Source organism: Lactuca serriola, chromosome 4 (assembly GCF_051521515.1).
Source record: "Lactuca serriola cultivar US96UC23 chromosome 4, Lser_US96UC23_V15, whole genome shotgun sequence".
Classification (NCBI taxonomy): domain Eukaryota; kingdom Viridiplantae; phylum Streptophyta; class Magnoliopsida; order Asterales; family Asteraceae; genus Lactuca; species Lactuca serriola.
In genome coordinates, this window is record NC_136411.1 from 39,548,214 (window position 1) to 39,575,337 (window position 27,124).

The 27,124-nt window shown below is 37.9% G+C and overlaps 1 protein-coding gene across 1 annotated transcript; it reads right to left on the minus strand.

Moving 5' to 3' along the window:
• Positions 1-2,559: 2,559 nt before the first annotated feature.
• Positions 2,560-4,854, minus strand: LOC145101360 (cytochrome P450 CYP749A22-like). The gene is made up of 5 exons (XM_079038547.1): positions 4,357-4,854; positions 4,030-4,253; positions 3,700-3,932; positions 3,245-3,614; positions 2,560-3,147 (listed from the first exon to the last, which is right to left on the minus strand). The coding sequence occupies exons 1-5, from the start codon at positions 4,643-4,645 to the stop codon at positions 2,719-2,721; spliced, it is 1,545 nt and encodes a 514-aa protein (XP_078894673.1). The 5' UTR covers positions 4,646-4,854; the 3' UTR covers positions 2,560-2,718.
• Between the last annotated feature and the right edge of the window lie 22,270 nt (positions 4,855-27,124).

The following is a 27,124-nucleotide window of genomic DNA, read 5'->3' on the forward strand; positions in this document are numbered from 1 at the left end:
TTGTTTATTTGTTATTTTTTCGGTATTTTTTACTTTTTTCAATTTCTTTATTTTTGATTGTTTTTTTCTAATATATATTTTTTAATCACATTGGATTAATAAAAAAACGAAACATGTAATTTAATTAACTCTTAGATTAACAATAACATTAAAAACTTAAAAAAAATTACACAAAAAAAAAAACAATGTTGAAAGCAAAAAAAACAAAAACAAAAACAAATGTCCTAAAAACTAAAAACCGATCAACTAGTCATCCAAATATTGTCTTTGGGTTTTCTCCTTGATCTTCCGGAGCACTAGCGCTTCTCGTGGTCCAATATTTGCTTCACTAGCCTGGAGAATTGTTAAATCCTTCGCCATCTAATCTTTCTCCGCTTGCTTACGAAGAAACTCCAAGTGCTCAAGTTGCACATCAACCTTTTGTTGGGTGATCAGATTGTGTTGGTCGAACTTTGTTTTCATTTCCGCCAACTCTTGTGCCATTCTATCAATTTCGTCTGCGTGACGTTGAGCACGTTTCTCTTTGTCGCGTCCGATCGGTCGAAATTGGGGGGGGGGGGGGGGATCTCTTTAATGTCGTTGGGGATATCATCTGTGCCTGCGTTGAGGTCAACGTTCATTCGTGCGTTGGAAACGTCAAACGAACTAGAATTGCGAGACCTCTTTGATTGTGCTTCCCCTAATGTTAGCGTCTTATTCCATTTTGGATCTAGCCTAACAATCTCCTATATTTTTTAAAACTCGAAAGCGTGCTCCATTTCCACTTGATATTGTTCTTTCGTGGCTTTGTAAACATCAAAATCATTTGCACCACTTTGCCTTTGCGATTCTAGTCTCATGAAAATCCATTAAACTTGGTGCACTGACGACTGATCGGTGTCCACTTGCTGCTAAGCATATCGATATTAATGCGATATGCCTCTTTCTTCATAAGTGTGTGGAATTTGCCGAGCATGACTTCCCAAAACCAAACTCTTCGCATATCATTTCCTACGATTGGATTCTTTAAAGTCCAACACCACACCATCGCCAAAGCATACTCCTCCTCTGGTGTCCACCACCATAGTGGAGGATCTTCTTTCGTATCCGCAACTGCCTTCCCTTTCCTTTTCCTTTTCCTTTCCCTTTCACTTTTCGACTGCTTCCTGTTTGTGTTTCAGGAACAATTTCTGGTGGTGGTTGTGTGGTTGTTTGTTGCATGGAAGTGAAAGCACTGAAAATGTTTTGTTGAAGATTTGGGTTTTGCTGCATGTAAGGGGGTGTAGGGAATTGCATTGGGGGTGAGTTTGAGGTGAACAGGTTCATATAACTTCTGTATAGTGCGAAACCCATCGGGATGGATGTGTTTGTGTTTGGAGACGGGATGTTTAGGTTTTTCTCTATATTTGGTTGAAAGGAAAAGTGAGTTTTTTTTCCTAAAAGTTGAAAATAGAATGAAGATGAGAAAAGATTGTATGGTTAAAATCTTATGTTTGTATGTGTATTTATATGTAAAATAAAAAAAAAAAGTTAATTTTTTTTAACGGATTAGCCATTCGCCAACAGTCAAAAAATGGACCGTTATACTCATTATGAAACGTTATGGGGGCAACGAAGGGTAACAGCTTGGCTCACAACGGACGTAAACGAAATGGGTGGGGCGGTGTTTTGCCGTTACCATGGCGTTGAGGAGATGCCACGTCAGAAAAACGGTGTGGGCGTTGCCCACACTGTTTAGTCTAAGCGTATGATGTTTGTGTAAAAAGAGTGTTTTCTAATTTTTAAAAATGGTCCCTATTAGATGATTGTGTTAATAAGTTATTGTTTTTTTTTAAGGAACCATACAGATAGATAAAAGATAGAAGATGGATATGATATGATAAACTTTCAATTACACTTATCTATCTGTCCGAACAAACCCTGAATGTCCAAATCTAAGAAGGGCGTCCACATCCACAAGAGTTTGCATCATCAAATATCTTCTTTTGTAGACGTTGAGTTGGACATCAACGATTGAGAGGAAGAAGAACAAGTAACCAATACAAGAGATCACAGACGCTGTTCGTTTTTCTTTTGTCCAAGCCCTAAATTGATATATAACTGGCAATTCTAATATGTTTATTCAATGTCATTAAATATAAAGACATGTCATTTGTCAAATAATTGTATACCTAATGAATCTGGTTGTCTCTAATGAGAATTGAGCAAAAAGTAAGTTCGTTGAGTTTTTAGACAAAAGGTTAAGTTCATTGAGATTTTTTTTGAACAGACAAAACATGATTGATGTTTTTTGAATTATTTCGAAATTTCGTTGGTCTTACAAGTCATTTTCCCAATATTTAATTTCACATCATAAGCCATGTCATTTGTTGACTTTCATTAGTCGGTTGACCCTAATGATAATTACACAAAAGTGTAAGTTAGTTGAGTTTTTTTGACAAAAAGTTAAACCCGTTTGATTTTTTTGAATAGACAAAACATAATTGAGATTTTTTAAAATGATTTGGAATATTTGTTGTGCTTATAAGTTTTTCCGGTTACTCCATACAAAATAGTGAAATACCATCAAAGAACAAGCAATAAAAAGTATAAACACATTTGCACATTCAATTTCAATCATGCGAAAATTAAAATCCCTCATGGGCAAGTTCTTCTTGACATTTGACCCACGACAACCTTTCTTAAAACAACAAATAAAGTCACACATTCACATCTTAATTGTCGATTTTGAGTTTTCAGTTAAATGGCATCAAGAAAGATCTGAACTCCATGCTGGGGTCTAACCATAAAAAGTTGAACAGGAGAGTGAACGTAATTTGATGACAATTTAAACCTAAATCTCTGCAAAATCATCACAAGTGCAATCTTGGCTTCCACCAGTGCGAAATTTAATCCTACACAAGTCCTTGGTCCAAACCCAAATGGCAAGAATGCTGCTGGTGTGTTCTTAGTTGCTTTAGCTATGCCCCCTTCAAACCTATCTGGCTTAAACATATGAACATCGTCTCCCCATATTCTAGGGTCATGGTGAATCGCTAATGGCGAAATATAAAGCTCCATGTTCGCTGGAAGGGTCATCTCCCCTAATCTAACTTCTTTCGCCACTTTTCTCTTTATAGCGGGAACTGGTGGGTATAGTCTTAAAGATTCTTCAACGATCATGTTCATCTAATTAACAACATATAAAAGAAAGATGGTTGATATATTTTACTGAACATTTGTGTTAAATAGAAAGAAAAAATGAAGGGTTTTGTTTTATAATTACTGTTTTGAGTCTTGTGATTGAATCTTGATTAGGATTTGTTTCTCCAAAGAACTCGAAAACTTCTTTCCGAGCTTTTTCTTGCCAATCTTGATGCATTGATAGAAGAAGAATAGTCCATCCAAGTAAAGATGTGGTTGTTTCATGTCCAGCAAAATAAAATGTTTTACACTCGTCCACCATATCATCTAAAGAGATCCGTTTCAGATCATCTTTATCACGCGAAGCTTCAAGTAGTTCTCCAAGAAAATCGCTTCTGATTGTTTTCAAGTTTCTTTCTTGATCTCGTTTCTGTATGATCTCAACGATGCAATCTTTGATTCCTTGTTCAAGTTTCTCTGATTCTATGTCATCATTGGTCTTGATCAAGTTGCTTCAAGAACAAATCAACTAGTTTTACATGTTTAATTATCTCTAAAGATTCATTTGATCATAAGCTTTTGTAAAGATCGATTAACCTGATGCCAGGAAGCCGGATTTTATGCACATTTCTTGAAACAATCAGTGTTAACTTCATCAACATATCAAAGATTTTCTTCCCTTCTAAATAACTGCTTCCGAAAGCAGTCTTGGAAATGACTTCGGATGTTAATATTCTGAATTCTTGGAACACTTCGATTTCTTTCCCGTTGTACTCTTTCCACCTTTCAAGCATTGTTTCAGTGCTAGAAATCATCGCTGGAATCATGCTCTACATACTCCAAACTTCCATTAGTACACATGCATGTTTCTACTGGAAAAACTCATCTTTTCATGGAGAATATGGAAGTAAATGAGCAGTTAGTTACCTTTAAGCTTTCGGCATGGAAGACACCATTAGCGAGCTTTCGAAGCTTAGACCATTTATCACCTTTGGTTGAAGAGAGACCATCTCCTAACAGCTTCTTTGCATGGCCTTCCAGTTCGATTTTTGGGTAAACATCATCTTTATTGTATAATATTTCTTTGATAAGTTCAGCTTCTGTAACCACCAATTGAGCTTGAGGACCATACCAATTCAAGAAATTCCTTCCTAAAATTAAACAAGAATTTCCAAACAAAACACGACAAACTAATTAATTAGCAACAAGATGATGAAAGTTTAATACATGAATCATGAATGGATATGAAGTTACCATATAAGTTCACCCATGAATGAACATGAGGTAGAATTCTGGGGAAGATTTCGTGGGATAAATGATCCATGGGTCGACCCATGGATATTAATCGCATGTTCGAGATCTCTTTGGTGTTTCCATGGAAGAACATGTAAGAAGGGCCTTTGATTCCTTGAGATCTCATGGCATGTTGTATACGGATAGGCATCCACCACACTTTGTGAAGAAACTTAACAATCATCATTATAACGTACAGAAACAGAAAACTGGCTGGAAAACCTACTAGATATCCGATCAGTGGACCCATTTTAACCCGTCAACCAGGTGCAGAAATCAGAATTCTTTTAGCAGTGATGAGCAACTTATAACAGAGCATAATAATGCTGTTATATATGCACCACCGTAAAACTGAATAATTTTCACATAGTTGATGTTTAGTGATCGACCAAAACTAGTCGCCATATGATAAGATGTTCAAAAGTTACGTGTTTAAATCTCTTGGTGATTTTGTGAATGGAATTTGAGGACGAATATTTATTTATATGATATTTCATTTTTGTATATTGATTTGTCTATTTGTTTTTGACAAGAAATTTATTTTATTTTTAATGGCACTTTTATATATATATCATATCTACTCTTGCTTATTGTTTTGGCGAGGGAATCTTCAAATTTTCTAAGAATTTATGAATATGAAATAGTCATTACTCATTATTGTACTTTTCTTGACAATCACACCATTATTGAGCGTGGTCCATGCACCCAATGACACAAATTAAGTGTTGGTTTTGTTATTTGCTTAAACACATATTCATTATTATATTTCTAAATCTTTATGTTGCACCTTTATGAATTTTACTAGATTTTTCTAAAGATAATATGGTCAAACTGTTATTTTTAATGCATGTTGATTTAAATATTTGGAAAACTTAAAACATGGAAGTTGTAATCATTTCCTGTTTAAATCAGTTCATTCAGATAAATTATGAATTTTATATGATTTTCTTAAAATAATGTCCTTTGTTCTTTTGAAAACAATTTTTTTATATTGGAAAATCCACAACATGAGAATTCAAGATTTATGTGTTATCTTTCCACAATAACTTGAATCGAATCAATTGAACAAAAATTTATAAAATAGTATCATAATCGTTTGTGTTTTCAACAAAAATATATATAGATTTCTTGTTTGCAAACTTAGAATCAAATAATATTTTTTTGAATCGAAGAAATCCAATAAAAAGGATAGAATTCCAAACAACAAAAACCAATTACATAATAGCGTTTTTTGGGTTTTGTAACCAACCAACCCAATTTATAGAGGATCTACGTCTATTATAAGACAAAAAATGACTAGAACACAATAGAATCAAATAACAAAGGATTCTTTAAAACATGAGTTCCAAACAAAGAATCATTATGGAATCACGATAACCTCCTTCTTTAAACAACTTGAAGCAAACAAATATAACCAATCATCATAAGACGTCAACAACGAGATCTTGAAATCCCACCACCTAAACACCTGCAAAATCAATGACATGACTATAGAACACGAAAAGAACAAGTGAGAAACTGTCACAACTAACAAATTTGGGTTAGGAAGTTGGCCCTTGTACAAGAAAAACTCATTGTGTAATCTTGTAACATTTCATTTAGTGAAATTCAAACGTCAATGATACTAAGTTCATACTTGCGTACATTGTCATTCAAGTCGATGCAACCACGTGAAGACCCAAAAACTCGATCCAATAAGCCAAATCCAATCATTTTTGGGCCTTAGTCCAAGAATTGTCGGTCCAAACCCCCTTTTTGGACCAAGAATTCTCCTTTGGGCCTTTTTGGGCCGATATCTCTTCAATGGGTCTTGTGAAACCGAAAACCTTATTTTTTCGCATTAATGGACCGCAATTCGTTGATGGACCTACTATTTGGGCCGAAAACTCTCTTTTGGGTCCTAATGGGCCAAAAAGTTTTATTAAATAATATTTTGGGCCAAAAACACCCGCATGGGCCTTAGTGGGCCGAATATTTATATTTTTTTAGGCCTTCAAACCAAAAACTATTTATTAAGCCTTAATGGGCCGAAAACCCTTATTGGGCCAAACCAAAAGTCGAGCTACTTTTCTTGGGCCACCCCTTGGGCCAAGGACTTCTCTTGGGTGGGTTGGCCCATCTATACATAAAAAAAGAGAAATAGATTAAGTTAAATGTGACACCTCACTTTTGTATCACATACAACCAAGTAATTGCATTTCATACATTTAGGCAACATGTGTTAACCAACAACTATTAACCCTCTAATCTCTCTCTTCTCTCCTCTCTAAAAATCGTCCAAGGCTCTCTCTCCATTGAAACACTCACTTCATTTGCTCTCTATCTCTCTTGTTTTTCTTAAGGAACTCTCATATTTTCCTCCTAAAATTTTGTGGGTTAGGTGTGTTCTTCCAAGAAGTTTTCTTCAAGCATTGTACTTTTGGTACGATCCTATCAAACTTATGACGTTTTTTACATAATCTACTAAGATCATTCCTTATACAACACCATCTTCGTATTATGCTTCCTAGAACCCCCTCACTTCGAAGATCTCATCAAAAACTCAAACTAGGTTCAAAGACTCTTCTTCTTCTTCATCTACATCTCAAAAACCTCAAGGTGAGCTTCATACCCCACTATTTTTCATGTTTTCATACTCTTTAGGGGGGGGGGGGGGGGAATACAAGTCAAAATTTCGGTTAACCATTGGATAATTGCATGGACCATTGTGTTGTGTGTTTAACTTTTGGGTTTTTACTTGAACATGAAGTTTATCACATAGATCTTCATAAAATTATGAGAAAGGTGTTTGTTAACATATATATTGTATGGATACTTGTAGATCTGGGATTATACACTCAAAAATAACAAAAATGAGTGTTGTGTTCAAACATGTATAACCTAAACTCAAAAAACAGCTTTCAACAGAAAAGTTTTGGTCTAGTTACGGACTGTTTCGATCATCTTAAACTCAATATTTTTCAAAACCGTTTAATATGCAAACAGATCATGTTTATACCTTTCAAATGACTACTCTCACGCGTTCGTACGATTTTTCTATAATTTTTGGCGATTTTTACAATACTTCCTATCATTTTAGAAATAATCTTAGACCAGTCTGTGAAAATGAACAATTTCACACTGGTTTGAGGGCATTAAAAATTATGGGAAAAATTATGAACAAAGTAGACTCAATTTCCAAACTCCCAGAATTTACGGATCCAAATTTAGACTTACGATAATTTTTCTATAATTTTTCTAAAAAAAGGAACAGAAAATCCAAAAACCAGAAAATTGTTTTAACTTACGAAAAGTGCTTATACTTGTGTTTAGATGTAAGTTTTAAAGGTTGTAACCTTTTGAAAACACCTAGACATGATAATTTAATGTAATTATATAATTTATTATATAAATATTTTCAATTACACTAGATACACTGAAGTCGTTTTACAAGAAAGAGAAATCATAGTTTACGTAAATCTGTTAAGGCTCTTGTGAGACTCTCCTTTCGTCGTACCTACCTAGTGTACGCGACAAGTCATGTTAGTTATAACCAGAGTCTCTTGGAGGGAGAGCTAGAATTTGTGTATAGATCTATATGGGGATGACACCCCACACCTGAGCTGCTCACTATTGTTAGAAAGGCCAGTCGTCTAGGGTGAAAAATATCTTACCTTAAACAAGCGACGCCTGGAAACGTCATGACAGGCATATCAGTCATATCAAGCATGGTTGTAGCGACTCACATAGGGAATAACAACACCATTTGATTTATGGGAAGCTTTACTTCGTTAGTTTTGTTAAAAGAAATGCCAAACTATGTTTCATATACTTTGTAAACTAATTTTACCACTTGGGTCTTAGGGTTTTAAGACCACAACACCTTTATATACAGGAAATATAGGATTTTATGGATTTATTCATCATTACTCTACAAGGAAGAGACACACAGAGAATAACCACATTATTGGAATTTACGAAGAATTTAAACTTAACTAGTTTTCACAAAACACCAAGCTATGCTTCGTATACTTTGAAATCTGATTTCACCACTCCGGTCTTAGGGCTTTAAGACCACAACACTTTTATATACAGAAAATATAGGATTTTCTGGGGATGCACTCTTTTCAAATACAAACAAAGGATAATAAAGGACGTGCATGCAATTATACACGGTTTTGGAACGAAACTCACAAACTACTTTTTATTGAAAATATTGGATTTTTTTTGAAGTTTTACACTTATTGTAAGAAAATATATTACAAAGTTTTTCCTACAAACATGCTTATGAACTCACCAACATTCTATGTTGACGCTTTTTAAAATGACATGTATTCTCAGGGACTCAGTGAACAGGCACTCGAGCCTCAGATTTGGATTACTTTACTACCTTTTGAGCAATCATGCTTTATGTTATTTTTGTGTAATTGATAGACAAATACAATTTGTAAAACAATGAATGTTGGTATATTGTAATGTATGATGTTTGGTTGCTATGTTTCATTCATATTTAATCGTTATGATACTGTACATGAAGTCATCCGCCCCTAGACGTTTCCATTGTTCTGGTTTGGGGGTGTGACAGAAACAGACTCCACACCATTATCACATAAATGACACATGATAGAAGGAATCTCCATATCCCTCCTAGATAAATTAGCACAAGTCAAAAGGCTCTCAATCACCAATATCCAAACAAATTAGAATCAAATAATGTTTTTCTATTTGAAGAGGTATTTCCATATAATCCAATAATAATAGATCAAGTACATCAAAACAATGCATAGAGTTTTTTGATGAATACTAATACATTCAAGAGTAAGTTGAAAAACCTAATTTAGTTTTGGAATAATGTGTTTGATAAATAGTTGGAGATTTTCTCAAAAGATCATTATGTATTTAGCTCTAAGAACTAAAAGTGACCCCATCATTGGAACTAAGTGAGCTTCCAACAAGAAACCCATCACTATGGTTCATCGGATTTTCAATTATATATACTATTAATTGTTAAAAAGTTGGTGAACAGGAAACTTTTGGGATTTTGATTTTTGCCACAAATTTCTCTGGGTTTTAAACATTTGCCACTAATTTTTTTAAATGTTACACTTACTTCCCTTATTATCTTCCACCGCCTTGCCTCATCTTTATCTTTATGTTTCCACCGCCACACCAATCAGATGCAAGATACCCTTCTCCAACCTTCTTCTACCTTCTTCTAATTTATTTCTTCGTCTTTGTTTTTTGCATTTAATCGATTGGGAGTTTCTTTCATCCAGTTGAGGAGTTCGACAGGGAAATCAACAACGCATATCGACACTGATGATGGTGGTGGTTGCCGGTGGCGGTGGCTAGAGGCACACTTGAAATCGACGTCCTGTCTTTGGCTCAGATATATCCCCAAAATCGTCCGGGATCGATTGTTCCCTCGCTGCCACCGCTTGACGAGATCTGCACCTCGCGACAAACCATCATCGGTGTTGCGGCCACCGTCCAAGATAAATAGACATGTACGCTTCCAGCTGCCTTCATCGTTTCACTCTCTCTCACCAGAACATGAAGCCACCGATAGTACCTCCGGCGGTCTCTCTGTTTGCTTTATCTATCAACTCTCTCTCTCTCTCTCTCTCTCTCTCTCTCGATCAAACGCGATTCACAACGTCGTAATCTCTCCTATCTCTCTGCTCAGTCCGGCGTATGAAGTCAGGTAGCCATCCAACCACCTCCACCGATATTCCTGTTAGCTCTTTTGGTCCCTCTGCTTACTCAAACGCAAACCCATAGAGGTAATTTTCAACATACAGTTTTTATTTCTGATTTCGTCCAAAGGTGTATTCCATTGCAATCGGCCTATCGGCCATGACAAAAACCAACAACAATGTCAATCAGTGTTAGGTTTCCGCGTTATAATAAAAAGGTAGATATTCTACCTTGTAGGTGACCATAAATTTTGAAAATTAGATTTTATTTATTTTTTACTAACTTGTTGTTGTCTAGATAAATGATTTTAATTAAAACAACTGGTTTATTTTTATTTTTAATTTCAATTGAATCCACGAACAACAAGGGTTTTCTTTTTAAAATGCTAGATCATGGTTGTATTTGTATGAGGTAGACAAACGTTGCTTATGGAGTGTTTGGATTTGTGTTTTTCACAAATATAAACTTTACATATGAATATGCCATCAATTTGTGCAAACCAACCGAATGTAATCACTAATACCTTTACCTGTGAATTCCATTCAAGTGAAAGAAGTAAGGTTTGGTTAATTTTGTGGGATGATTTCCACCAAGTTGTTGTTAAGGTATTGTAACAACCGAAAAATACAACCAATTTTAAATTTTTCAAAAACAACTCGATTCCATTAAATCATTACAAAAAGGTTTTCAATACAAAACATTTAGCGTATTCCCAGAATCACATTACTAAAAAATCATGAGGAGCGGTACGATCACGCCTTCGCCTTGCCACGGTCTCCTGAAGAACCTGAAAAAAACATAAAACCACAACTGTAAGCCCGAAAGCTTAGTGAGATATCCCCAAAATACCAACCACTTATACCATACACGCATAACATGCTACAACATATCTGATCACAGAACAGCCATGCACTTCGGGTCTACTGTGTGACTGGTCCGCCGCACCGGCCTACAGTCCACCTGGTCCACCCTCTGAGTCTAGCCATAAACCTCGAGTCTACAGTGTGATTGGTCCGCCCGCACCGGACCTTCAATCCACCTGGTCCACTCTCCGAATCTAACCACATACATCGAGTCTGCAGTGTGATTGGTCCGCCCGCACCGGGCCTTCAATCCACCTGGTCCACTCTCTGAGTCTACAGTATGACTGGTCCGCCCGCACCGGGCCTTCAGTCGGCCTGGTCCACCCTCCGAGCCTCGGCACGTCTGGTCCGCCCTCTTGGGGCCTACAGCCTATCCGGACCGCTCGTTGGGCCTTCAGAACAACCGGTCCGCCCTGGGTATCTTGGCCTACAGCATAAAGCAGGACCCGCCTCAACCCAACTCCAGTCCAAACAACCATGTGCACATATACATACAATCATATAGCAATTCACAGTCAACAAGCAGATCAAACAGATCACATAACATATCATCATCCTAACCAGGATACCGACCTAACAGGTCACTAGCATAACATCTCCCTATCTCTCAAGATACCGATCTCAATCAGGTCTCTAACATATACCATCCTAGCTCTCAGGATGCAAACATATCAAAGCAGTAACATAACAACAACTACCCGGATCTCAATCCGATAAGGGCCGACCTTGGTGCCTTAGACCCTGTTGATATAGTGAGGATAACTCACCTCGAAACTGCCGGCTGAAAGGATAAGATCCTGCTGCTCCAAACTCCGACACGAACTCCTCCACTGAACACCAAAACACTCAACTCAATAAATACCCTTAATTACCAAAATACCCCCGGAAGACAATTGGTCAACCCTAGGACAAGGTCAAAGTCAACCCCTGACTGACTCTACTCGCCGAGTCAACCCGATGACTCGCTGAGTCTCCAAGCTCAGGACTTCCCTCAATCCGCGACCTAACTCGCCGAGTCACCCCGAGACTCCCCGAGTCCAACAAATCTGAGTCCACTCGCACACAACTCACCGAGTCATCCCTTGACTCACCGATTCTCGACTCGACCATAAAATATTAGGACTCTTCGACAAGACTCGCCGAGTCCAAGAACAGACTCGCCGAGTCTAAGGCTATCTTCAACCTACTCGTCGAGTTGTTCATACAACTCGCCGAGTTCCAGGCCATCTTCATCCAACTCGCCGAGTTGTTCTTCCAACTCGTCGAGTTCCAGCTCATCTTCAAGCAACTCGTCGAGTCCACCCATGCGACTCGCCGAGTACCACCGGTCTGAATCCATACAGAAGCACTCCAGGCCATGCAATTGATCCAAAACATAGATCTAGCCTTCTACAACCCATCCATCACGTAAAGTGGCAAACTTTATGTGAATCCAAAGAGATCTAAGCCTTTAACACTTTAGGGCTAGGTTTTGGGACATGATAGCTTCACTACACACTCAAACACAGGGACTTTCAGGCATTCCAACCCTTCTCCATTCCAGATCTGAGGTAGCAACCTCAGATCTAACCTCTAAACTCCAAAACACCAAAAGATAAGCTCCCCACAAACCCCATAATGATGAATCCATAAGAATAACGGCCCAAGGACGAGATATTACCTCAAAAGAACGCCCCAACTGCAATGGAACTCGAATCCAAGCAAAGCCCCTTGCTCCAAGCCTCCTACCCTTCAAGATTTCCTCAACAATTGCTTCTCCAAGCTTCCCAATGCAATATGATCACTCACACACGAAGGCTAAGGGTTTCTGGACTTGAGGATGAGTAAAGAGGCTGGGGGAATGAATGTTATGTTCTTTATATAGGGCTCAACCCCGAGAATTAGGGTTTTCTCCACTCAGCGCCTACTCGCCGAGTCCACCTTACTGACTCGCCGAATCGGCCACTTAACACGCGACCAAGTCGCGACTCTACTCGCCGAGTCCACCCATGGACTCGCCGAGTTCCCCTTCCAATTTTACTCTTTTAGCCCTTTAACTATACTCTTTGCTATTCCGGGATGTTATAGGTATGATAATGAAAGTTGCTTTTACTGATATGATGATTGGCTACTCTTTTGCAAATACTCATGTACAAAAATAACTATCCACACGTAAAATTGATTGAAATTATTATCATACAGGTATGGCTGACTTATAGTTGAAACTGATTGTGTACTTTCTGGAATTACCGACAAAGAAGCCCTTCAGGGTTCTGGGTTAGCATTACGGTCTAGTTCTGCTTAATTAGTATTGTTAATTTGTAAGTTTCATTGGATTTTATTTTGTAAGTTGGATGTGCAGCTAATCAGATAGCTACCATACTTTCATCAACTTAGACCTAACCCTAGTAAATTACCTTTGGATATAGATTTCATTTCATTTTTATTTGTGTTTATGGTTGTTTATATCTAATGTTATCTATGCTTTCTACCTCCCGACTCTGGCACACAATGGCCATGCTTTACTGAACATCATGTGAAATGTTCTTAAAATAGCTGCTACTTTGGCCAACCAATATCTCAAATATGTAAGTTTAGATTTAATTTTCACTTTCATTACATGTATTCATTCGAGAAGAAAATCAAAAACATGTTTTTTTATATTATTATTATTTTTACCATAAGTTTTGTTGCTTGAGCTTCTGCTTTTGCTTTTTGGAGATTTACCCAAGCTTCAATCTTTGCTTCTTCTGTTTCATATCCAACACAAAAGGTGTATGACATCTTGCTTGATGCATTTGCGATATCTGGAATGGTGGACCAGACCAAGATTGTGTTCAAGAGTATGCAAAGAAACATGTGAGGGTAATTACATCTTTTTTGTCATAAACAAGAGATACAGACTAAGGCCTTGTTTGATACTCGTCTGACTGAGTCAAGTTAGACATTTTTGGCTGACTCGGTCAACTGTAGCTGTTTGATAACCCCTCCGACTGAGAAATTGAGGTCTGACCCTATAAGAGAGAAGGAATCGGCTGACTGAGAAAGGAAGTCTTCAAATTCCACTTGTTCCCTTGCATGTGTATCCCTGTACGTGTAGGAAGAATCGACCCAACACCACCCCTTTTGCATCTCATTCGTAATAGGCTCAAAAAATCGATCATCCAACACCCCCTTTGCTTTCTTAAAATCAATTACAGAATCGATGGACTGCCTCTTTCCACTTCGGTTCGAATTTAAATGCAGGTATGTTTCCCCTTCTCTTTTGCGTTTATATCTCCAACAGTAATAAGAAATTAACCATCTAAAATCACTTCCATTCATCTTCTCGCAATCAATCAACCATCTGAAATCATATCAAAATCCATATGCTCCTATGTTCTCATTTTTCTTTTGTATCTGTTGGTTGAGTAAGGAAGAAAGAAAAAAGACATTGATTTTCTCTTGGGGGTAATTTCCTCTCTTTATGCTACTTCTCTCCTAATCTCTCTAATTTTTCTGTAGGAGTGGTGCTATGTACATTTAAAACATTCGATGGATACACTTGGATTTTTCTACTACAATAGAAAGTTGTGCTATACTCAAGTCTAGATGCTCCCTCTGTTACTATTAAGCCCCTGAGATACATCATTATTTGTTAATGGCAAGGATGTGTTGTTAGTAGTTTAAAGTGGCTACAGTTGATGTTTCTTTCACAAGGTTGCTGGTAATTCTCTTGCTTTGGACAATTTTGCCCTTACACAAGTTTTATCCAGAAAGGCCTTTTGCTCCCTTGTTTAGTATAGAGTTTGGTTATATTAGTTTGATGTGGTCATGATGTTGAATATGGTTTTTATTTGTCTTTTTGTTTTTTTGTACTCCTTTGAGTGATTGCTCAATGAAACCAATCCACCAAATAGAATATGTATGTGTTTTGATGTGGTCACAGAATGAATCATATGATAAAATTTTGTTTATTTCAGCTATTTTTTAGTTTACATATAAGTTACAGTTAAAAATTTTGAATAATGGTATTTGTTCCTTAATTGTAAGCTAAACACTCACAACCAACAAGCTTAAATATTTGATTGTCATAATTCTAGTTTGCCTGCTGATGTTCCCTTTGTTCAAAACTTGGGGTCCTGTCAAAGCAGATTATAAGACATCCGGGTGTTATTCTAGATCCTGAACCAAATAAGCAATGCTCTCTATGTTTGAAAATAATTTGGATTAGGTTTATGCTTCAGTTTTCACTTCCATAAGTTCTACTTCTGATATAGAAAACAATCTTCTAATTCTACATTGTAAAATTTCACATTTCTTGGTTAATTGGCGGTCAAATGAAAATGCTTCATTTTTCACTTCCAAGGATGGCATCAGAGCTTTGGAATCAGCCATTCCATTTTTTGGTGATTCCATTTGTAAGAGTATAATTTCTTGATTCTTATCAACATGGTTTCAAGGGCATTTCAGCTATGAGGATTATGAGGACATTTACGTCTTTTACATAGATGAGAGATCGAGAGATCAAAAATTGCAGTTTTGTTCCAGCTCCAGTCCCAGGCAGTACACCTGGTTCTATCATGTCCTGTCTTGCATAATAAACAAGGCCTTAAAGCATTAGTAGACATAAAGATTTTTAAGTGAGTTCATAATCTTTCTTTAAATGAATAGATTGATTAGATATTTTTTATTATGCTGGAAGTTTTATTATTATTATTATTATTATTATTATTATTATTATTATTATTATTATTATTATTATTATTATTATAAAGAGTACAAGGGTAAAATGGTCATTTTGCATCAATCAGCACATTCAGTCAGATGTACAATCAAACATCATGATTTCTTACTTAGTCAGAATTTATTACTCAAACAGATCTTTCCAGCTCAACACTTTTGTAAGGTCCTTAAACGGATCTTATCAGCGATCAAGCAAACAAAACAATCGATTATAATAAAAATGAAGTAGGAACAGAATTAAAAACAAGCTTGCACACACTTCTATTAACGAAAAACGTCTGGTACAACTTGTTTACAACAACCGTGAACTCTATGGCATCAACAACCATAAATGACCTACATAACCCCTATATATAGTGGACATGGGCCGACTCTGGGTTTACGACCGTAAACTCACATCATGGCCGTAAACTAACATCCAAAGTACCAAATACGCATACAGACTCAAAAGAACCTATTACAATGAAAGCCTAGACCAAACCATTAATTAGACCCTTCAATCTCTCCCTTGGTTTAGTGCTAGCTTGAGATTAGTCTTTGTCGACCACCATCACATCCGACTTCCCCATCGCTCCGTTCCACATTCGTTTGTCAATAATCTCCACAACCATAGTTGTAAACTCTTTGGCAGATGGCTCAAAGATGTCTTCTACAACCATAATCTGATGATGACTCAGCTGATGTATATCCCACTTTCCAAACTGAAGCAGGTCTCGTTTATCGTACAAGCGGATGCATCCCTTCTCAAGCTTCATGACAGCAGACGTTGTGGTTTCATCAAACACCCAGTACTCCATGGTTCGCAGAGATACATCTGGATGATCTTGAAGAATAGGAATTTGCTTCACTTGTTTAGTAGCTGGGCACATGACAACTCTAAGAGGTTGATTGGTCTTTGGATCAATTACACTCGGGTATATTGTAATGATTGACTCTGTAGTCTTCATGGAAGGAAAACCCTTATGCACTTGATCTTCCAGGAAATGCTTGAACTGCGTAGCCTGGACATTTTGAGAGACATTTGAAAAAGGGGCCTTTGATAGCTCTGAGAGATCAACCCTGGTCTAGGAATTGAAATCATGAGCATCTTTATATAGCTTAGTTTTACCACTTTTCCGTTTCATGATCCACATATTTAAAGTATCGTGAAATCCCCAAGAAACGATCCCTGACCTATCACCACATATATTCGTAAAATGATTCTCTTCAAGCTCTGTGAAGGTGATAGTAGGTTGATCCGCAGGAGCATTCTGTTCTGAGCTCCTCTTAAACAAGTATTGACCATTTTCAGCAGATTTGGCCAGTTTGGCACGTTTTAAGGCCACAACACTCGAAGCTTGTGTTGGCTCCTTTTCAAACCTATCAACAACGCGAGATGTCGGAGCGGATGTCACAATGGGATAAGCCTGGATGTGCAGATTAATTCTCGACTCATCAGCAAATGTTTTGAACTTGTCACAAAGTTCCTCCTCTAACTTCTTCTTCAAATCAAAGTAACTTGAAGTGAGAAGATTAAAGTGCTCTTGTAAGTCAGAGATCTGCTTAGTCTTCAAAGCTTTATCCTCTTGAAGATCAGAAACTTGAATTTTCAGATTTGCATTCTCGCTCAAAAGATCTTCGACTTGAATGTTGAGCTCTATATTCTTCTGATCAAGCACATTGACTCTCTTTCGAAGCTCATCAACAACATAATCATCTTCTCCTGAATGACCTTCTCTAAAAGCAACTTCTTTAGCTTTAGAAGAAGGTACAACAGTTTGTTCCTGGGCAAGATACATAGCTAGCCGCACAGAGGCATCATCAAGATCTGCCCTAGGAGGAGAGAATCCTGCTGGAGTAGAGGAGCTACCAACCGCAAAGGTGGTGCTAGGAAATCCACAAAAAGTTTCGGTTGAGATGATAGCAGGGGTAGTTGTTGGCGTAATCGGCAGGCTATGAGATAAGTCAGAATCCAGAGGCCCAAATCTAGGATCACGTCTTCTTCTCTTTAACGGAGGCTGTAAGGTCTGGACCGTTGTATCATCACCCTGAAGTGGTTCAATTGTTGGTGAAACAACATCAAGGGGAGGAATCCCTGACACTGTCACCATTGAAGCTGTAGTATCAACCACCTGATCTGTAATAATAGGTGTTGACTCGAGAACGTCTTCAAAGTCCCTTATCTCCATTGCTGGATGAGCAACATCATTGATATTGTCAAGCAATGTGTTGAGGTTGACATTCGACAAAAAACTCTTCGTTTCTTCCAAAGTTGGTTGGAATCTCATCTCTATCAAAACTTGTAAGTTCAAGGTCTTCATACTGATCAGTCTCACTTGCATTCTTGGAAGACCCTTTATTGTAGTCACTTTCGACTTGGACTGATCGCAGGTCATGCTCCTCAGCTACAGACACATTGGGAGCAACTGTCTCTTCCCCTTCCTGTTCTAATACAGTGATCACATCTCCTTCCGAGATCACCCTTTCTGATGAAGTAGGCTCCGAAGATATTTTATTAAAAGATCCGTGAGATTCAGACACCTAATTCGGCTCAGCAAATCGTTCGAATTTTACGAGCGGATATAGTCCTTGAAAGACAACTTTTCCTTTGCAATTTTGTTTGATGAGCCCAATAGTGTGTGGGCCCAAGGACTTCATATCAAGTGTTTCTCCATACTTGACCAGATTAGGAAACTGTCTGTTGATGAAGAGCTGAATGAATCTGGGATACATCAAGAAGGTATCCCGTGTGATGGCATTTATGTTGACCACAAACTTGTCCAGGATAAACCTCGAAAAGTTGAAGCCAGTCCCTGAGCAAGAGAAACAATAGCTCTAGTGTTTCTCAGGGATATTTCATCCGCACCAGACCTCCTACTGGAGATGCAACTCACGAACACATGGGCTAGGAATCTCCAATAGGGTGGCAGAAGCTTCTTTACTATAGGAGGAGAGTCACTTTCATACCCCATCTTCTTTAGAATTTTCTGAGCATCTTCAATTCCAATTTCATTAGGAAAACTCGGTAGGTCATTAGTCAACAATGTCTCTCTAATGAACTGCTCATCGATCACAACTTTGCATCCTTTAATGATTGCATCTACAGTCACTGCCCCATCATCATCTCTTCTCATTTTGGCAGTCTGCCAGAACTCCCTTATAATGTTCTGATAAACAACGGTGTTCATGGTGATGGCGGAGGCCAAACAACATTCTTTCAGTGCATGAATAATTGACTTGAATTCTCCATGTGCCACTGGAGGATCTGCCAGTACAATTGCCAGATTGTGCATGTCTGCGAACTTTAAGCCTGCCATTTGATCTGCACTAAAATATACCAAGTGAGAAAAGAAAAATATTTGAGCAAATAATATTTTAATTAATTTAAAATTAGCCCAAAAATGAATTAATTTGTCTAACATTTAAGTTCAAAGTCAACCAGGAGTTTGCAGTCAACTAGGAGTTTACGGCCGTAAACTCGTGACCGTAAGCTTAGGGCCGCAAACAGAGTTTACGACCGTAAGCTACCTGGCCATAAGCTTGGGCTGTAAGCTCCGACGAACCCTTTTTCGTCGATTTCAGGCTCAAAACTCATCGATTTCGTGAAGTGAATGCATATCTACGGACGGAATCATACTACCTTTGAAGTGATCCGAGCAATTTCACAGAAAAAACAAATCTTTTTGAAGAAGAGAGAAAAACAGAGAGAGTTTGCGGCCAGAATCTGAAAAATGAGAGGGTTTCCGGCTGTAAACCCTTTATATACCCTTGACTTTTTACCTGCTATCCACACAGTGTAAGACACAATCCAATATTTCAAAAAATTTCAAAAATAAAACTTTTGAGGATTTAAAAAATTAAAATAAGACTAAAAATAAAAAAAATAAAAAAAATTTTAACAATAAAAAACTTTGACAATTTTTGACAATATAATAGAAATTGAAATTGACATACACAAAATAAAATTAAAATAAAACAAAACAAAATTAAATTAATTTCCAAAATTTAAAATTTAAAATTTTGATAATTACAAAATAAAATAAAATGAAACAAAAAAAAAATTAAAATTAAAATAAGATAGACTAAACTTATCTAAACAAACACTGAGCATAATTTTGTGACTTAGGGATCAAATTTGTTATACAGCCTTGGTCTACTTATTGGTACCTTTACCTCATGTCTATGTCTGATCGATCGCCGGTATTGTGGTCCACTTAAACACGAAATATTTTGATGAAATTTTGGACAAGCTAATAAGGACAAGATCCTTTTGACTCTATATTCTTAAATAAATTTCCTAGAGACCATTTATCTGACGACGACCAGGGATATTGTTGTCCACCTAAATTGAGCACCGAGATCTACAGACAATCTGTAAGTGTTCAATTTTAATTGTACTAGAACATGTTTCCCGCTTCTTGATATGCTCCAGTAATTAAGAATTTCCAGAATACTCCTTACATCGGGTGAGCAGACAATTATTAAGAGAGAAGATAGATTTAGAATGCATATGCTATACACCCAGGTCGGATCTCTTCCAATCACGCAGAGGATGAAACATATGACTAACTGAAGTTCTAGAGGGATTGAGAAAAGAATGATGCATATACTATGTACCAGGTCAGATTGTGAGTCACGCGTAGGAGACAATATATGGCTAACAGATAGAAAGAATTGCATAGAAAGAAGATGCAGAGAGATAGAATTGCATATGTTACAGTCCAGGTCGGATCTCTCGATCACGCAGAGGAGGAAACATATGACTAACAGACAGAAAGAAAGAAAATAACCTTCTACAGACCTAATTTATCGTAATTCCCCAATCACCCCATCAATACCGGAATTAAGGACAGAATCCGCACATCGAGGAAAAGTTAATCTACAGTTCTAGATACGGGTTCTTTTAATGTGACCAGTAGATTCTCATGTATATCTCCCTGCTCAACCTACCCGAACGTCGTATTATCAAACTAAACGGATCTAACTAGTTCAAGATTTGTCAAGTCCTTGAATGCCTTAAGTTCAAATCTTCCTAGTCAGGTCCATTTAGAATCTTTCGTGCCTACCAGCGCATCGAACACAGAGCGTAGACAATTTAATTTTGGTACGTTACGCAGATTCAGATTACCCGTTATCACTTGATAATATCACTTCCCACCACATCACCTATAAGCAAGATTATCAGCAACATCTTTTTGATTTTCTGATTTTTAATTGTTTTTGGATTTTTGAATTTTGAATTTTTTTGTTTGGTTTTTGTTTATTTCCCCCCTAAATTTGTGCATGGGTGAGAATGAAATCACGAAAATACGCAAATGTAAACTAAGCTAACCAAAGATAAAATTGAAAATGAGAATTAAGAAAAATAAAATTAAAAAATAACTTAAAATAAGAAAAAAAAAAGATAAAAAAATTAATCCTCAAAACGAATCATTTTCAAAAATCCCACATGCACATCAAATCGAGCTTTGTTAAAAGGCTTGGTGAACAGATCCGCCACATTATTAGCAGTGGAAACCTGTTCCAGCCGGATGAGTAAACGTTCAAAACAGTCTTTGATAAAATGAATTTTAATATCAATGTGCTTGGTTTTTGAATGTTGGATAGGATTTTTAGCAATTTGAATCGCAGCCTCATTATCACACTAGATGGGGGTTTGTAGATAATTCAAACCGTAATCCAACAGCTGATGTTGGATCCAAATGACTTGAGAGCAACATGCAGATGCAGCAACGTATTCCGCTTCTGTTGTTGAAGTTTAGACAGTGTGTTGCTTCTTGCACTGCCATGACACCAGCCGATCTCCAAGATATTGACACCCTCCTGAAGTAGATTTCCTGTCAAGCTCACAACCTCCATAATTACTATCAGCAAAAGCATATAAATCAAATTCAGAATTTTTTGGATACCAAAGACCCAATTTTGGGCTGCCTTTTATATACCGAAAAATTCTTTTCACAGCAATAAGATGTGTAAATTTAGGATTAGCCTGATAACGTGCGCATTGAAAAACTGCAAACATAATGTCTGGATGGCTTGCAGTAAGATACATCAGCGATCCGATCATCGATCTGTAGTGTGTCTGATCTACGGATGCGCCATTAGTATTTGGAGTCTGTAGAGGTCTTTCGGCCATCGGCGTCGATGCAGACTTAGCGTCTTGAAACCCGAACTTCTCAAGAATATCCTCCACATATTTGGCTTGATGTAGCAGGATTCCGGTTGAATTTTGTTTGACCTGAAGCCCCAGAAACATGGTCATTTCTCCCAACGAACTCATCTTGAACCGCTTTTTCATAACGCCTTCAAACTCCTTGCATAGCTGCGGACTGGTAGACCCGAAGATAATGTCGTCAACGTAGATTTGAGCCAGAATCTGATCATTACCAACACGCTTAATAAACAAAGTTTGATCAATAGTGCCGCGAGAGTATCCATGCTCAAGCAAGTGCTTTATAAGAGTCGCATGCCACGCTCGAGGAGCTTGATGTAACCCATACAATGCCTTGTCCAGCTTGTAGACATGATTAGGAAACTTCAAGTCAACGAACCCAGGGGGCTGATCAACGTAGATTTCTTCCTTCACCTTACCATATAAGAAGGCTATCTTGACGTCCATTTGATAAACCGTGAAGTTCATGTAGGAGGCATATGCAAGGAATATACGAATAACCTCCAAGAGAGCTATTGGAGCATAAACCTCAGTATAATCAAGACCCTCGACTTGTCGAAACACGCGAACCACCAGTCTAGCTTTATTTCGCACTATAACCCCTGAATCATCCTGCTTGTTTCGATAGACCCAACGTGTGTCAAGAGACTTTTTGCCCTTTGGTAACTCAACCAATTTCCAAACCCCGAGTTTTTCAAACTGATTTTATTCTTCGTGCATAACATCTACCCAGCTGGGCTCATTCAGAGCCATTTCAACATTCTTTGGCTCTATTTGAGAGATAAAGCAAGAATAGAGACATGTATTGACATCTCCACTCTGACTTCTGGTTTTAACTCCATCGCCCAGCTGACCAATGATGTTCTCGATGTGATGATCGCGTTGAATTCTTGAGGGTATCTCCTCGCTGATATCATTGGATGAAATGGGAAGAGTGTGAATGTTGAAAAATCCATCATTTGCTGATTGATTAACATTAGATGAATCTGCTACACACTCATTAGCAATTTCTTCAGGAAAGAGTAGTTCCATAAAAGTTGAAGTGACAACGGAAGCATCTCTAGACATGAACTCTCTTTCAAAAGGAGTGAGCGGTGTAGCCTCAACATCAGGAGTAACATTTTGAACTGTAGATTTTGGACTATCAGGTGGTATAGATGACTCCCCCTCAGGTGAAGCAGAGGACTCCCCCTCAGATGGTGAAGAGGGTACTGTTGGGGGTCTGTAGACAACTTCTTCGTCTTCGTATTCAGACACAATCTTTGAACCAAAGGAAGACCCATATGAACTATCCGAAGACACATTTATAGACTTGAAAAGAGATGTGTAATCAAATAACCAGTCTGGACCCACTCGAGCATCCGTTTCATTCTCCTCCAACCAGCGCACATCATAGGATTCCACAATCTGATTCGTCTTCTTATTGTAGACCCTATATGCGGTGCGTGCAGCATACCCTAAGAAGTAGCAATCATCGGCTTTGGCATTAAACTTTGGGTTGGAATCTAGGTGAAGAAGGGTGCAAGGGCTGCCAAATACACGGAAATGACTGACCGATGGCTTGTGACCATATAGAATCTCATACGGAGTCTTCATCTGAGCTTTGTTGATCAACACACGATTCTGAACGTAGCAAGTAGTGTTAATCGCCTCGGCCCAAAAGAAAACTGGTGACTTGGAGTCACACAACATCGTCCTGGCAACGTCTTTTAAGGTTCTATTTCTTCTTTCAGCAACACCATTTTGTTGTGGTGTGTGAGCAGAGCTGTATTGATACATAATCCCCTTTTCTGTGTAAAAATGATCTAGAATAGAGTTCTTGAACTCTGTTCCGTTGTCGGTATGAAGCGCCTTCACCCGATTGTTGGTTTGGTTCTCAATTAGCACTATGAACTTCTTTATCAGTTCTGCAACCCCAGCTTTGTTGAATAAGAAAAAGACCCACGTAAAACGAGAGAAATCATCAATCACAACCAGACAGTACGAACTTATGTTGATGCTTAGGACGTTGACTGGACCGAACAAGTCCATATGTAATAATTGGAGCACCTGACTGATTGAGTTAACCTGTTTTGGAAGGTGTGCTTTTCTATGATGTTTACCTTGGGCACATGATACATACTTTTCAAACGTTATAAAATCTCTGACAGGTAAACCACGAACCATCTCATTCTTTGCAAGACGATTTAGGTTTTTGGCGTTAGCATGACCGAGTCTTCGGTGCCACAGCATTGCATTTTGTTCTGAGACCTTTGAAAAGAGGCACGTAACTTGTTCTGGAAGGTTTCTATTCATATCAATAATGTAAGCATTTCCATACCTCTTAGATTTGACAAGAATCCATTCTTCCGGGATGACAATGCCTAGCTTGAGAATCATACATTTTTTGTCAGTGAAATGTGTAGAGTAGCCTTTGTCGCATATCTGAGACACACTCAACAAACTATGCTTTAACTCGGGAGCAAAGTTGACATTCTCGAAACTTAACAAACCATTTGTAATGGTTCCTCTCTGAGTGATCTTGCCACCTTCTCCACCCGCAAAGGAAACATATCCCCCATTAAAAGATTGAATGTTGTTCAGTTGGGAGATATCTCTTGTCATATGCCGAGAGCAGCCGTTGTCGACGAACCAAGGTCTGACAACATTCCCCCGCAACTGTCCCTACAAAATGTGTGGGATCATTCAGATTTGGGAACCCAGGTCATCACTTTCTTGAGTTGACCCATTGCCTTTTCAGATTTATAATTATTTACTAATTTTCCAGAGGATACTGATGATGGATTGGAACTTATTTTGGGCAGCCATTGGTAATTAGGTTTTCTAATAGTCACCGATGGTTTTGAAATAGGATTTTTATCAGTTTTCATTGAGCACTTGGGTTTTCTACTTGAATTGGTTGAAGACCCATAGCTGCTCCTTGACGAAACCGATCTTGGCTGAACCATGTTTGGTTTTGGCAAACTGTTCAGGACTTTGTTATTAAAGACCTTTTAGTTATTTTGAAAAACTGCCCGTTTTCTACTACGATCATCCTTCCAATCATCATTCCGAGAACGAGCTCTAGAGGACTTTCTAGTTAAATACCTTCCTCTAAATTCGTTCTCTCCTCTTTGTGATGTATAATGTACAAACATTCTATTAGGACAATTCCTAGCTATATGACCACCAATACCACAATTGAAACAAATCTGTTTGTTATTGTTAAAATCTGTACTGCCCTTTTCAGATTTATTTTCCATACCAACACCCTTTCTTTTCTCACATGAACATGAACAAGATGTAGGTTGTGAGATAAGTGAGGGTGTATCAGATGGAGACATTTGTGGAAATGGTGGATTTTTATTAGTATCATTGCAAACATAAGAATTATCAACCATCTCATCAAACACTTTAAAATCATTCAAACCAGTATCAGAAGGTGCAGAAAAATCACAAAAAACATTGTCACTTTCAACATCATAAAAAATAAAGTCTTTATTTAAAACTAAAACTTCAGGTTCAGACTCAGTTTTGTTATCAGAAACAAATCCTTCAACTTCGTGCTTTGACTGATATAAGGATTGATCTGCAGGAGAATTAGAAATGTTAGTACTTTCAACATTAATAAATCCTCCCGAAACAAAACCAGATGGCTTGCCATAAACCTTGAATGGTTCATTAGCAATCTCCTCCTTGGACAAAGGTTGAAACTAATATGAATGGTTGAAAGGAGGAGGCACTTTATCATACCCTAGACCTTTTGACTGATTATGTTTAAATTGCATGCAGTGGTCTATCATGTTGGCAACTACTTCACTTGATACATCAAATTTTCTAAAATCAAAATCAGCACTTTCAAATTTGCCCTTTAATGTGTGAAGTTCTGTAATTAACTCAGCGTTCTGTCTCTTTATGTAGTCATAATTTTCACATTTATTACTGTAGTCTTCCTGAAGTCTCCTAAAGTCCTTTATTTTAGTTTCTAACTGGGCCTTAAGGGGTTTTTATCCTTTTCTAAGTTTATAACCCTCATATCTAAGGTCCTCTACATCTTTACGTAATGTTTCTATTTCTTCATGAAGAATTTTAACATAATTAATACAAGCTTGAGAGCAGGAAGGCAAACTTACCTCATTTTTCTTCGGTTTAGAAGTAGAAGATACCATCAGCGCAAACTAAAGCTCCATCATCCTTTCTTCAGCTGCAACACTCTCCATGGAAGATTCATCTTTAACTTAGGCCAGGTGAGCATTTTCAGGTTTTGAAATATTCAGGGCTTGCATCTGGTCCTCCCAGTCAAATGACTGAGCAACCATAGCATTCTCACTGTTGACCTGAGCACCTCCCCGATTGTTTCCCATCACAACCATTGTCTTGTCGTTGTTTAATATTCGATCCGGCATTGGTCACTCACGAGCAAAATGACCCGACTCATGACAATTGAAACAACGTAGCTTTCCTTTGTTGAACCCTACCTTCTTATCGACACTCATACCCCAGTTGTTCTTCCCGGTCATCTTAGCAAACTGCTTCGCCCTGAACACTGCCATGGAAATTTGCCATGTAATATCCATTTCTTCCACGTCTTCTGGATGAATCTGATCCAGATCAACAAACGACAATTGTGGAGGAAGATCTCCAACTACAAGAGCATTGTAGCAGTTAACAAGTCATGTGGCGAGAGCAAGATTTTCATCACACTCCTTAGCACTTGAGGAAGAAGCTCCATTAGAGGAAGAAGCAACTTGAGAAGCAGCAAATGATTTGTTCTGGGGAAAAGGCATGGATGATGCAGCAGGAAGTGAAGTAGCTGATGAAGTGGAAAAGGATTGAGTATGAGCTTGCTGAGCAGCAAAAGGTTGACATGTAGAGGGAAAGGTGAGAGATGAAAGAGCATTGTTAGATGAAATTCCAAGATTTGCAGTTGAATACGAATTCACATGATCTATCTCCCGCTGTTTATTATCAATATCACAAGCCTTGATGATCGGCATCATTTCAGCAAGAGTAAGGAGATTTAGGTCTTTGGTCTTCTTGATAATAGCTACATTCATGTCCCATGACTTTGGAAGAGCATTCAGTAGCTTCTTGTTTATTTCAGACTTTGTCAAAAAGATTCCAGCTATATTCATCTCAGTGGTGAGAGTTGTGAATCGTTGTAGCTGTGCCTCCAGGGTCTCACCAGGAATGTAATTGAACATGTTGAATTTTTGGCGCAACATGTCCTAGCGACTCTCCTTCATGTCTTCATTCCCTTCATATACCTTAATTAGGGCTTCCCACAAAGCCTTTGTTGAAGTATACTCCCTAAAACCTTGAGCTATATCCGGAGACAGACCATGGTTAGAGTGGC

What these genes read in the sequence shown, in the direction of transcription:
- LOC145101360 (XM_079038547.1), bottom strand. Translation starts at nt 4,645, where the DNA reads ATGGGTCCACTGATCGGATATCTAGTAGGTTTTCCAGCCAGTTTTCTG. An exon ending in TTCATGGGTGAACTTATATG is followed by an intron (nt 4,254 to 4,356) that starts GTAACTTCATAT and finishes GTTTAATTTTAG; the next exon opens with GAAGGAATTTCTTGAATTGG. An exon ending in ATCCGGCTTCCTGGCATCAG is followed by an intron (nt 3,615 to 3,699) that starts GTTAATCGATCT and finishes TTGTTCTTGAAG; the next exon opens with CAACTTGATCAAGACCAATG.